Genomic DNA, 13,122 nt, shown 5'->3' on the forward strand with positions numbered 1-13,122 from the left:
TGCTATTTTCTAATTCAGTGGAGCCCACAGCGGTGTGTAAATTATCCACAGTGCATACCATTGGCAGGGGTGCCAATTGGGGAGTGGGGGCACGGCCCCATGGGAGGAGTGGAAAAGGGGCAGTTTGTCCCAGGGTGCCTGTTTGAGAGGGCCCCCAAAGTAAATGGCATTGTGATCTGGCAGGGTTGTGATGGAGAGCTGCAGGGCCAAGTTTCATTGAGCGGCTCCTGCCGGGCCAAAGCTGAGTGGGGCTGCGATCCCATTCACCAGATCACAATGCCTGGAGTCGTGAGCTGTGCCCGGATCCATGGGACAGGAACCAAACAGTTGCTGAGGGGCAAATGTGGTTGTGCGTACCAGGTGAAAAATTTCTGGGGCTTCCCCGTTCCAAGTCAGGAGGAATATTGGTTATCACTGCAACGGAACAGGCTGAGCTCAGACAGTTACAATTCCTGATCCTCAGCCACCTAGCCCCAGGGTAAATTAGAGCAGCTGGGGACCTACTTTAACTCTGCACCACCAGTTACAGTGCGGGATCAGCATAGTAGAGCTCTGCTTCAGCAGACCCAGTCCCACCCATGCCCTGCCCCCCGAATTCCCCTGACACACCCCATCTCTTGCTTAACACTGGGACTGGCTGTTGCTAGAGCAGCCAGCTTTCTTACATCCAAGAGTTCTCCTATGCAAGGGGGATTCTCTACCAGCTATCTCTGGCTGTTTTAAGCATTACAAAGTGGCCTTAGGAGACCAGAGAACTCAGACATTTAGAGTCAAGTAATTTCTGAGGAACCATGTTCTGTTTCTCTAGGACAGTATAGGTTTCATCCCTGTTAAATTCTAGAGCATATTTCCATGAGGTTTACAGGAAGAAATGAAAGGCTATGGGGCTGTTTGCTTTTTTCCAGCCATTGTCCTAGCCCATTAGCATTACGCGTCACCCTGTTCATTCATTCATTCATTCATTCATTCATTATTGTTTAAAAAGAAAAAGTTGACAGCTGATGTATTTTGCAGTACGTTGGGTTTTTTATTTAGAGAGCGTCTCTCATCCTAAAGGTCACCATGAAGACTAAGGCCAGGTTACCCTACCACTTATGGCGGCAAAATGTATGTTGCTCAAGGGTGTGAAAAAACACACCCTGAGCAACATACATTTTGCTGGCATAAGTGGAAGCGTGCACAGCACTATGTCAACGAGAGAGCGTCTACCACCAACATAGCTACCGCCACTTGTTGGGAGTCGCTGGGCAAGCTCTCTCCCATTGGCATAGAGCAGCTACGTGAGAGACCTTCCAGCGGCTCAGCCTGCAGCGGTAGAGCTGTGTCACTGTAAGTTGTCTTGTGTCGACATAGCCTCAGCCGTCAGGAATAATTAGAAAAAATGGGTTGTGTAAGTGCCAACGGAAACAATTAATGTTTTGTAGATTTCGAAATGGAGTCTTGGAAATTTTGCCACAGGCTGTTTCTTATCCATCATTCAACATTCCTGTAAAACTAGCAGAGGGCTGGTCACATGATGAGCTATAATCAATAACTCACATGCCAGTTGTGAGTTTAAGTCATGTTTCTACATTTCCTTTTCCTATTATGAAGTATTTGGGCCCTACACCCTGCTTTTAAGTGTTACTCCCATCTCTTATTTACTATATGAAGAGAAAAAAATCATTTCCTCTCTGTCAAAAGAAGGAAACTGAATGAAGGAATCAAGTGAAGACTCATTTGCTAGATACCTCTTGGTGCCCATAGAACTTGTGGTTGAAGAAATTGTGCAAAGTAAATTAGCTACCTCTCGGGTAGGAAATTCACATGACATCTGCCATGCCAGTTGGCCGGTTTGAAAAAAAAAGCCATTGTTGACATCTGCAGCTCCTGACATTTACGCAGCCAGATCAGGATATTTTTTTTCAAATGGGCAACTAGACAGATGAGAATGTTTTATATTATAAGGATTGACATACAATCAGTGCAATGCTGTGGGCAAAATTCTTCCAAAGCAATTACTGCAGGACTGTGATTGCCATCAGGTGTATGTCCCTTTCAGAGACACCAGGGATGAATTCTTGTACATATGAAGAATATTCACCTGCAGGTATTGTCAGAATTGGGAGCTCTGGAAAATTTTAGTTTAGTTTATTGAGAACAAAGTCTCGTGTGGATTAAACCATTTTACTCTTGTAGTGACATTCTTTTGCAGCACAGCACTAGCGGTAACGTAGGGTCACAGAAATAGTCACTTCAGACAGCATTGTACAAACGTTTATGAACTAACGTCCCCAGCTCTGCTGTGGGCTAGATACATATTATCCCCCATTGACAAATGGGGAAACTGAGGCACAGAAGCAAATGGACTTGCCTGATGCCACAGAGGGAGATAATGCAAGAACAAGGATTAGAATACAGGATTTCTTGATTAATCCAGTATTGTTGACCTGAAGAGTTCAAAATCATGCGATTTTTTTCAGTCTTTTTATTTTACCACATGTGCACCAGCCCCCTGACAGCGTCCCACAGTACCCCCATGCCCCCAGAGCCCTAGAAGGTTCCTGTTTCTGGCTGCAGGGAGGGGGCTCCCTGCGCTCTGGTAGAGGGCTGAGGCCACTACTCAGATAAAGAGGGCATGGGGGAAGAAGTTGTTTCTGCTGTGCTGTACGTGATCCTAGGCTCTGCCCCAGACAAACACCTCCCTCCCCCACTGGACATAGGCATTGTGCCCCTGAATCACTGGGCTAACGCAGCATGCAATATTTGGGGAGACAGTTACTTCTGTATTTAATGATGTGTGTGCTGTTAACACTATTAGCAAGATGGAGCTAAAGTTGGCCCCATGTCCTCCTATGCTTTCTGGGGGCAAGAGGACACAGGGAGTGCAAGATTGTGAGCACTTAAGCGAACACAAGCCTAGAGACCCAGGGTCTTTGCCCTCCAGCTCTCCACAGCTTCAAAAGAGTGTGTAGACCTGCAGCCTGGAGAGGCTCCAAGCAACCCAACAGGCTGCTGTCTGCTTGGCGGAGTGGTAAAACAGACCTACCTGGTAGAGTTAACTGTTTGTGGTAACATTTGCAAGGTCAAAACCTCTCCGCTGCTCTCCCACCCCTCCTAGCTCAGGCAGGAAAGGGCAGGATTGAATTCTAGGCCCTGGTCTACACTATGAGTTTAGGTCAAATTTAGCAGCGTTAGATCCATTTAACCCTGCACCCATCCACATGATGAAGCCATTTACTTTGACTTAAAGGGCTCTTAAAATCAATTTCTGTACTCCTCCTCCGACGGGGGGATTAGTGCTGAAATCGACCTTGCCAGGTCGAATCTGGAGTACTGTAGTCGCAATTTGACGGTATTGGCCTGCGAGAGCTATCCCAAAGTGCTCCATTGTGACCACTCTGGACAGTTCTCTCAACTCAGATGCACTGGCCAGGTAGACATGAAAAGGCCTGCGAACTTTTGAATCTCATTTCCTGTTTGGCCAGTATGGTGAGCTCATCAGCAGAGGTGACCATGATGGAGTCCCAGAATCGCAAAAGAGCTCCAGCATGGACCGAATGGGAGGTACGGGATCTGATCGCTGTATGGGGATATGAATCTGTGCTATCAGAACTCTGTTCCAAAAGACGAAATGCTCAAACATTTGAAAAAAATCTCCAAGGGCATGAAGGACAGAGGCTATAACAGGGACCTGCAGCAGTGCTGCGTGAAACGTAAGGAGCTCAGGCAAATCTACCAAAAAACCAGAGAGGCAAACGGCCGCTCTGGGTCAGAGCCCCAGACATGCCAGTTCTATGATGAGCTGCACGCCATTCTAGGGGGTGCAGCCACCACTATCCCACCCCTGTGCTTTGACTCCGTCAATGGATTATCACGCAACAGAGATGCGCATTTTGGGGATGAGGAAGATGAGGAGGAGGTTGAAGATAGCGCACAGCAAGTAAGCAGAGAAACCGTTTCCCCCGACAGCCAGGAACTGTTTATCACCCTGGAGCCAATACCCCCCGAACCCACCTAAGGCAGGCTCCCGGACCCACCAGGCGGAGAAGGGACCTCTGGTGAGTGTACCTTTGTAAATATAATACATGGTTTAAAAGCAAGTGTGTTTAATGATTAATTTGTGGCCAGTACCACTACTGGAAAAGTCTGTTAATGTGTCTGGGGAGGGAGTGGAAATCCTCCAGGGACATCTCCATAAAGCTCTCCTGGATGTACTCCCAAAGCCTTTGCAAAAGGTTTCTAGGGAGGGCAGCCTTATTCCGTCCTCCATGGTAGGACACTTTACCACGCCAGGCCAGTAGCACATAGTCTGGAATCATGGCATAACAAAGCATGGCAGCGTATGGTCCCGGTGTTTGCTGGCATTCAAGTAACATCCATTCTTTATCTCTCTGTGTTAGCCTCAGGAGAGTGATATCATCCATGGTCACCTGGTTGAAATAGGGTAATTTTATTAAGGGGACATTCAGAGGTGGCCATTCCTGCTGGGCTGTTTGCCTGTGGCTGAACAGAAACCTTCCCCGCTGTTAGCCACGCGGTGGGTGGAGGGGTGAAGCCATCATCCCAGAGAATTGTGGGGGGGAGTGGTTAGTTGAGTTTGTGCTGCACGTTAACCCGAAAACTGCAGCCCCTCCTTTTAAATTGCCAACCCATTTCAAATGGCCAACCCAATGGGTGCTTGGTATGTGAAATGAGGGCGCTGCTGTTTGAAACCATTCCCACATGTTATGAAGGTTAAAGAAGCCAAAAGACTGTGGCTTACCAGGGCTGTCTGCAAGCCAAATTCTGTTGCCCGCCGGCCCTGCGTGTGTGATCTCTCACACCAAACCTGCAGACCCTCAATATAAGAGGCAAAATGTGACCTTGTACTGAATGCACATGTGCTATGTAGTGTTAGCAGCAAGGTTCACCATGAAAGATGTACCCATTGTTCTCTAAAATGCATCTTTTAACTACTACTCTCCCTTTTTTTTCCTCCTGCAGCTGCAAATGTTTCAACGCTTCCCCTATCATCTTCATCCCAGAGGCTAGCAAAGATTAGAAGGTGAAAAAAACACACTCGCGATGCAATGTTCTCTGAGCTCATGCAGTCCTCCCACACTGAAGGAGCCAGCAGAATGCGAGGGGGCAGACAATGTTAGAGTCCAGAAAAGCACAATATAAACACGAGGATAGGTGGCAGGTTGAAGATGATAGGTGGCATCAGCTTGCTGACATAAGGCAGGAGTCAATGCTGAGGCTCCTGGAGGATCAAACTGATATGCTCCGGCATATGGTTGAGGTGCAGGAAATGTACACCCATTATCATGCTGGATAATGCAGTATGAGCACAGACCCCCACTTTAGCCCCTGTGTAACCAACCGCCCTCCTTTCCAAGATCCATAGCCTCCTCACCCAGACACTCAAGAACGCGGTGCGGGGGCCTCCGGGCACCCAACTACTCCACCCCAGAGGACTGCCCAAGCAACAGAAATCTGGCATTCAATACGTCTTAAAGTACAGTGTGGCCTTGTCCTTCCTTCCTCCCCCATCCCTCCTGGGCTACCTTGGCAGTTATCGCCCTATTTGTGTGACGAATTAATAAAGAATGCATGAATTTGAAGCAACAATGACTTTATTGCCTCTGCAAGTGGTGATCGAAGGGGGAAAGGAAGGGTGGTTAGCTTACAGGGAAGTAGAGTGAACCAAGAGGTGGGGGTTTTCATCCATGAGAAACAAACAGAACTTTCACACCGTAGCCTGGCCAGTCATGAAACTGGTTTTCAAAGCTTCTCTGATGCGCACTGCGCCCTCCTGTACTCTTCTAACTGCCCTGGTGTCTGGCTGCGCATAATCAGCAGCCAGGCGATTTGCCTCAACCTCCCACCCCGCCATAAAGGTCTCCCCCTTACTCTCACAGAGATTGTGGAGTGCACAGCAAGCAGTAATAACAGTGGGAATATTGGTTTCGCTGAGGTCTAAGCGAGTCAGTAAACTGCGCCAGCGTGCTTGTAAATGTCCAAATGCACATTCTACCACCATTCTGCACTTGCTCAGCCTGTAGTTGAACAGCTCCTGACTACTGTCCAGGCTACCTGTATATGGCTTCATGAGCCATGGCATTAAGGGGTAGGCTGGGTCCCCGAGGATAACTATAGGCATTTCAACATCCCGAACGGTTATTTTCTGGTCTGGGAAGAAAGTCCATTGCTGGAGCTATTGAAACAGACCAGAGGTCCTGAAGATGCGAGCGTCATGTACCTTTCCCAGCCATCCCACGTTGATGTTGGTGAAATGTTCCACCAGTGCTTGCAGCACCATTGAAAAGTACCCCTTTCGGTTTATGTACTTGCTGCCTTGGTGCTCCAGTGCCAAGATAGGGATATGGGTTCCGTCTATCAGCCCATCGCAGTTAGGGAATCCTATTGCAGCAAAGCCATCCACTATGACCTGCACATTTCCCAGAGTCACTACCCTTGGTAGCAGCAGCTCAGTGATTGCATTGGCTACTTGCATCACAGCAGCCCTCACAGTAGATTTGCCCACTCCAAATTGATTCCCGACTGATCAGTAGCTGTCTGGCGTTGCAAGCTTCCACAGGGCTATTGCCACTCGCTTGTGAACTGTGGGCTGCTCTCATCTTGGTATTCTGGCGCTTCAGGGCAGGGGAAAGCAAATCACAAAGTTCCATGAAAGTGCCCTTACACATGCGAAAGTTTCGCAGCCATTGGGAATCATCCCAGACCTGCAACACTATGCGGTCCCACCAGTCTGTGCTTGTTTCCCGTGCCCAGAATCGGCGTTCCACAGCATGAGCCTGCCCCATTACCACCATGATGTCCACATTGCCAGGGCCCGTACTTTGAGAGAAGTCTGTGTCCATGTCCTCGTCACTCTCCTCACCGTGCTGCCGTTGCCTACTCACCTGCTTTTGCTGGTTCTGGTTCTGCATATACTGCTGGATAATGCGCGTGGTGTTTAGAATGGTCATAACTGTCGCAGTGATCTGAGTGGGCTCCATGCTTGCCGTGGTATGGTGTCTGCAGAAGAGCAGAGTGGCAGCGGAAGCAGAAGCGGCGGGTGGATGACGATGCTGACAGCAATATGGCGCCTGCATGGAAAAAGGCGTGAAACAATTGTTGGCCATTGCTTTCACGGAGGGAGGAGCAAGGGGTAGGCTGGCAGCAGATGGTGCAGTACGACTGCTAGCCGTCATCTTCTCTGGATGCTCGCGGTGCTGCTGGCTGGGAGAGCAGCCTGAGGCAGAATGGCCCCCCCCAAGGATTGAACTCACAACCCTGGATTTAGTAGGCCAATGCTTTAAACCACTGAGCTATCCCTCTGCCAATATTCCAGACAGGACTGAATCTCCATTAGACAAAACTTGAAGAAGAGAATGACCTGAGTCACTCCCCTTTATGTCCAGGCACCCCGACAGACCTCACCAAGGTCTGCCAGGAGCACCCATGTCTGCCAAGGCACCCTGACCGACCAACCTCACCAAGGGCGGCCAAGAGCGCCCAGGAGATGACGAGGACGGTTACCAGTCATACTGCACCATCTGCTGCCACAAGGCAATGAGTTGCTGCTGTGTAGCAATGCAGTCCTGTGTCTGCCAGCACCTAGGAGACGTATGGTGATGGTGAGCTGAGTGGGCTCCATGCTTGCCATGGCATGGCGTCTGCATGGGTAACCCAGGAAAAAAGGTGCGACCCGATTGTCTGCCATTGCTTTTATGGGGGGTTGAGGGGGGGCCTGACAACATGTACCCAGAACCACGCGCAACAATGTTTTTTGCCCCATCAGGCATTGGGATCTCAAACCAGAATTCCAATGGGCGGCAGAGACTGCGGGAACTGTGGGATAGCTACCCACAGTGCAATGCTCTGGAAGTTGACGCTAGCCTCGGTACTGTGGACGCACTCCGCTGACTTAATTGTCTTAAGTGGGGACACACACAATCGACTGTATAAAATTGACTTCTATAAATTCGACCTAATTTCATGCTGTAGACATAGCCTAGGATTGTCATGCGTAACATGACAATGCGTAACATGAACATTCCACTTCCGATTATACCAGTGAAAATCATTCCAGTTTCTTCTCGGTGCTTGCTTCAGAAATCACTGTTACCCAAAGATCACTAATGAGCACCACATGTCTTTTGGGTCGGAAAACTATGAGGCCTGCTATTAAGGAATCCATGATTCAGTAAGATCGGTGGGTTTGTTTTGACTTTTGCACACACAAATAATGCTGTTTCTCATTCCCTGTTGGAGATAAGGGGCTTACTATGTCTCAGAGAGCTTGATTTTCTTTTACAGTAAAGATACTTGGTTGTCTCGTCCTCCAGGTTTCCAGTCAGAAGTAACAAGAAGCCTGAGATGCAATCCCCAATATCGTACGATTACGCTGAAGAAGAGCTCATGGCGAGTATTGAACAAGAGTACTGTCGCTGAGACCCAGTGCTGTATGATCATAGCTGACAGGGGCACATATGAGCAAGGGTTCTGTGAACAAAATAACCCCGCACACAGTGAGATTGTTCTGAAGAAATGGAAAAGACGAGAATGAAATGGGAGAGAATGTTACCACTCAGGAGGCTGTTAGTATTGTAGGACTTCGAAGAACTCCTCTTTGGCAAGTGCTGAGCAAGAGCACTGATTAACGAAGGAACCCTCGCTGAGCAGTGAACAAAAGCAATGCGGTGGAAAAAAATAAGATCTTATTACTTTCCTCTTGTAAATTAATATTTAAAAGCTAGTTTCTAAGTAATACTTGTGTATGAAGACTTAAATGTAGTGTAAGGTTGAGATGTGCCATTTTGACAGTGTGATTTCAGTCAGAGAAGTGCAGCAAATCATTTGAATAAATACTTACTTGAGAGGAGATATCCAAAATTTACCTTTCCTGGCACTTAGTTATGGGTCAAATTCAGACCTATGGTAAGCAGCTTGCAACTCTTTACACCAGATATGAATTTGCCCCCACATGTTTTTTTTAAATATTCCACAGCACAGAAAGAGGGAGGGAAGGGAGTCAATCATTCCAAACTTAGGCTGCAGGATCTAAGAGTTGAAATCCCAGTTCTCTATCAAACAACAGGTGTGGGATTTGTTCTGATTGTGCACATGGCTCTGTTCCTTCTAGCTCCCCTTTTCCAGAGAGGCAGGGGACTGAAATTGTCAAGAGTCCTGCTTCCTTAAAAGGCAAGATTCTTGTCTAGTTTCTTACCTGCTGGCTTACAGAAATGGAAGCTACAGGGAAATCAGAAGGACAGAATGACGTGCACATACCGGTCCAATGCCACATGTACGCGCCTGTTGGGTCATCCACTTTGAGATGGGCTTTAACATCATTGAAAAGCAGTAGTTCACAAATCAGCACTCCAGCACTGGAGTTAGATATAAATTGACACTTCGGGCTTACACAGGAATTTTCATTAGTGCTTAATTTAAAATTCACCACATTTATCACTAAGGACAGAAAAGTAAAACAAAAAATCCTATAAGCGCAAAGACTCAGAGGTTTTCAGTATGATTGACAGTGAAGCCTTATACTTTTTAATTAAGGTTTCTGTGCGTTTGGTTGGTTGGTTGGTTGGTTTGGAGCCTGATATACTTGGAGTAGCTGCTTATCAGAATTAGAAAAAATAACTTCTTTCTGTCCTCTGATGGAACATAACACGTCAGATGAAATCTCAAGGGCAAATCAATGAGGCACATGTTAATGGAAACAGTGGGATACACCTTAAGATGTCAAGGTTTGACTTTCCCTTTGTATTTTGGTGTAGATTTCACAAATGTCTATGTTCCAGATAATTCTCAATAAAAGGCAAAAGTATCAGTTTGAGAGAGACTGGGTGATCAATCTTCTGTCCCTCCAACTGTTATTTTTTCATGGAAATATCCAGTAGGATTTTTAATGTGGTCTCACTGCATATGATTTTTTCTTCCTAATGAGGCATCTAGTTTTAGTTTTTCCTCCAGATTACATAATGAGGAACCTGTGGCTATCTCCAGGTTGTCATGTTCTCGTAGCCAATGTGACTGAGCACATACGTCTCCATGCTGGTTCATAGTCCTCCCCTACTCAGTGCTTCTTCAGCACACTGATAGCCTTTTAATGAATCTTCCAGGAATATGAAGATAGTAGAGACAAAGTGCATCTGTAAGGGGACGTGCACAATTCTAGAAGGATGGAGAGGATCATGCAGATAGCACAAAAAACCCTACTGACCAGTTTGGATAAGAAGCAGTGTTCCAAAAGATGTCCTGCTTATGTACTCAGATGGTGGGTATCATTGTGGTGTGAACTTTGCATAGAGAAGGACAGAAATGTTCCTGTTGGAGGTCTGGTGTGGTACCCAATGAGATGGAAGTTATACTTAGGGCATGTCTACATGGGGATGTTAGTGCTAATATGCTAAATAAGCTAAAATGTGACTTTAAAGTGTACTAGGTACTCAATTAGCTACTCCACACTAGCTCGCCATGTGGGGACACTGACTGCGCACTAAGAGAGCCTAGCTTGGTATATCCAGAAATATCCTGCTGTCAGTCAAAAGATATATGTGCAGTGGTTGGGGGAGGTAGCTTAACGTATCAGGAGTAGAACCACACACAAAAATAGAAAATATGGTAATAACTGGTTCTTGAGTAGAAACAACACGTTCAATAATATTACCATGTCTGAAAATTATACAAAAGTAATAACATGAATTTATATGGCCAAGGTCCATATTCTATTACATTGGCCAGAATTAAATTAAACGAAATTAATCTCCAATAACCTGCCATAATAGCAAGCAAAATTATATCAGTGTGAGAAGAATACATAGTGCATTTTTTGTAGAGAACATAAAAAATATCTGAAGATTTCTAAATCTAGTGGCTGTACCTACTCATGATGCTGCATGCATGGTGTGTCCCCTTTTTGTTCAAAAACTAGCCAACTTTTAGATTTCTACGCTATCCAGGTTTCTTCCTTTAGATTGAGCCTGTTCTTGGACACAGAGGGCCAGATTCTAAGGGGTGCCCAGTTTGTGTTAGGCACAGATGAGGGGAAGGAAGCCACAGAGGAACTGCTTGTGGCTCTCTGATTCTGGGGCCAGTTATGTGCTGGGGCCTGCCTACTTTAGGATGACAACCAAGATGCTTTAAAATATGGCAGCTGGCTGTGGCCTCCAGGGTTCATTTTACCAGCCATGAATAGGTGGATGAAAGTACCCTCTGGCCACACCCCAATGTAACACTACGGAGGCTGGAGAAGGGTGGCACACATGTCAGTTGAGGACCGCTCAGCTGGAATCCCAGGCTGGAGAAATCTACCAACTTTCCAGACACTTTGAGCTGCCAGACCTTCCTGTTATACTGTGTAGGCAGGGAGATCACAGCCTCCTTCAGTATCTGAGAGCTTCCCCTGCTCCAGGCTCTGCCTTCAGGGCCGTCCCTAGCCATTTTGGTGCCCTATGCAGCCCCCCAGGCCTCTGTGGTGGGGGGGGGACTGCCCCCGGCCCCAGCCCGCTCCACTCCCCTGGCTCCCAGCCTTGGGGGGCAGGGGGAACCACCCCCCTGCACTCACCAGCGGCGCGGCTGGGAGCCAGAGGAGCGGAGCAGGCTGGGTCCGGGTTGTTCCACTTACCACACGGTGAGTGCACGCCCGACCCCTGTAGCAGTCCTCTGGGGAGTGGGGGCAGGGCAGGGGCAGAGGCTTGGGGAAGGGGTGGGGTGGAGGCGGGGCTGGGGCGGAGCAGGGGCTGGAGCAGCACGCAGCTGCGCAGGGCACCAGGAAATGTGGTGCCCCAAATGTCCTGGTGCCCTCCGCAGCTGCGTGCTTTGCGTATGGGTAAGGACAGCCCTGTCTGCCTTGCTGAGGTCAGAGTTCAGTTTCTCTCTCTGCAGCTGTATTCTATAACTGCTCCAGCTAAGAATGCTTTTCAGGTTGTCTTAAAGAAAAGACTGTGTTCTGGGAATTTTATAGAAAGAGAAAATATTAAAATAAAAAGCATGAAGAAATAGTCATCCCTGACTGATTATTAGGAAATGTACCTGGAGGTCGGCACTAGGCCTGAACATTGAAATCTAACCTGCCTGGCAAGATGATTTATTTTCTCCCCATTAGCATTTGGGGTGACATCATACTTTAGTCCTGTCTGTGATGGCCATTTCCCCTGTGTGACAGCCAGTTGTTCATAAGATGACAAAATTCATTCCTATTTTAAAAAAGCATCTCATCTAGCCTGTCCCTAAACATATGGGACTACACTGAGATACACCAGCTGGGTAGCTGGCCTGTCATTTCAGTCATTACCCTTCTACATGACATATACAGCCTAGTGTACTGGAGCAGGGCATGGTATTTAGTGCAAAAAACTTTCAGTCTTCTCCAAGTAAACAATAAAATATTTTCCACAATTTAGCATGGTATCTTCCCTTGTCTAGAAGCAGCACGTAAATACAAAATTATACAAATACAGTATGTTCTGAACTTTGCACAAACTAACTACCTTATGTTTAGTGCCGTGCTGGCTATTAACCATTCTACACACAGCCACTTCTTAAAAAACACCAAACCAAACCACCATTGGTCAGAGGGTTAAGGAAAGGGTCACATTTTCCATGGTACCACTTAAATAGATTATCAGCTCCAGCCACTTACTTAGCTTTCACTGAGTGTAGTGTTTAAAACAAAAACAAACAAAAAGTGAGCTTTCAGAGCATGCCATGCAAACTAAAAAAACTAGATCATAAGAGATTTTTATATAAATATTAACCAAAAGGCAAATATCTTGGCTTCTGACTGACCATCTGTCTCGTGAAAAGCAGTCTTGTGCAGAGGACAGCAGGCCAAAAAAACTGAAGACCTGGCCAGCAGCATGACAACTTAGCAGAAGGCAATTTGGCGTTCATAAGATTTACTAGTTGGTCTGTAAAAAGATTAACACTGAAAGACTCTGTAATGGTAAGAAATTTAAGAGCCTGAAAAGAATTCTTAGAAGTTAGTTAACTAGGCCAAAATCTTCCAAAAACAGAACAAAAGCCACTTTTGTGCTTACGCCATTTGCATCTACTCAACTTCTGAGTTACATGCAAATTGGGGTTTTGCAAATGCAGAACTGCACCTTTGAAGATATAATACACAGAAAATTTTTTTCTTAC

General features: G+C 46.8%; 1 protein-coding gene across 4 annotated transcripts in view; it reads left to right on the forward strand.

The window, feature by feature from the left end:
* The window catches only part of CYS1 (cystin 1), a 46,610-nt gene extending 36,796 nt beyond the window's left edge, over nucleotides 1–9,814 (forward strand). Inside the window, exons 3-5 of one of the 4 annotated variants that reach the window (XM_084622095.1) lie at nucleotides 3,952–4,040; nucleotides 4,966–5,026; nucleotides 6,757–6,818. In XM_084622095.1, the coding sequence (XP_084478221.1) occupies nucleotides 3,952–4,040; nucleotides 4,966–5,013 (137 nt within the window). In that variant the 3' untranslated portion in view covers nucleotides 5,014–5,026; nucleotides 6,757–6,818. Of the gene's footprint in view, nucleotides 1–3,951; nucleotides 4,041–4,965; nucleotides 5,570–6,756; nucleotides 6,819–8,315 lie in introns of those variants that run through there. The other 3 variants (XM_084622094.1, XM_084622097.1, XM_084622096.1) reach the window with 3 other exon arrangements.
* Nucleotides 9,815–13,122: the final 3,308 nt, after the last annotated feature.

Source organism: Lepidochelys olivacea (assembly GCF_965140295.1).
Source record: "Lepidochelys olivacea isolate rLepOli2 genome assembly, chromosome: 3".
NCBI lineage: Eukaryota > Metazoa > Chordata > Testudines > Cheloniidae > Lepidochelys > Lepidochelys olivacea.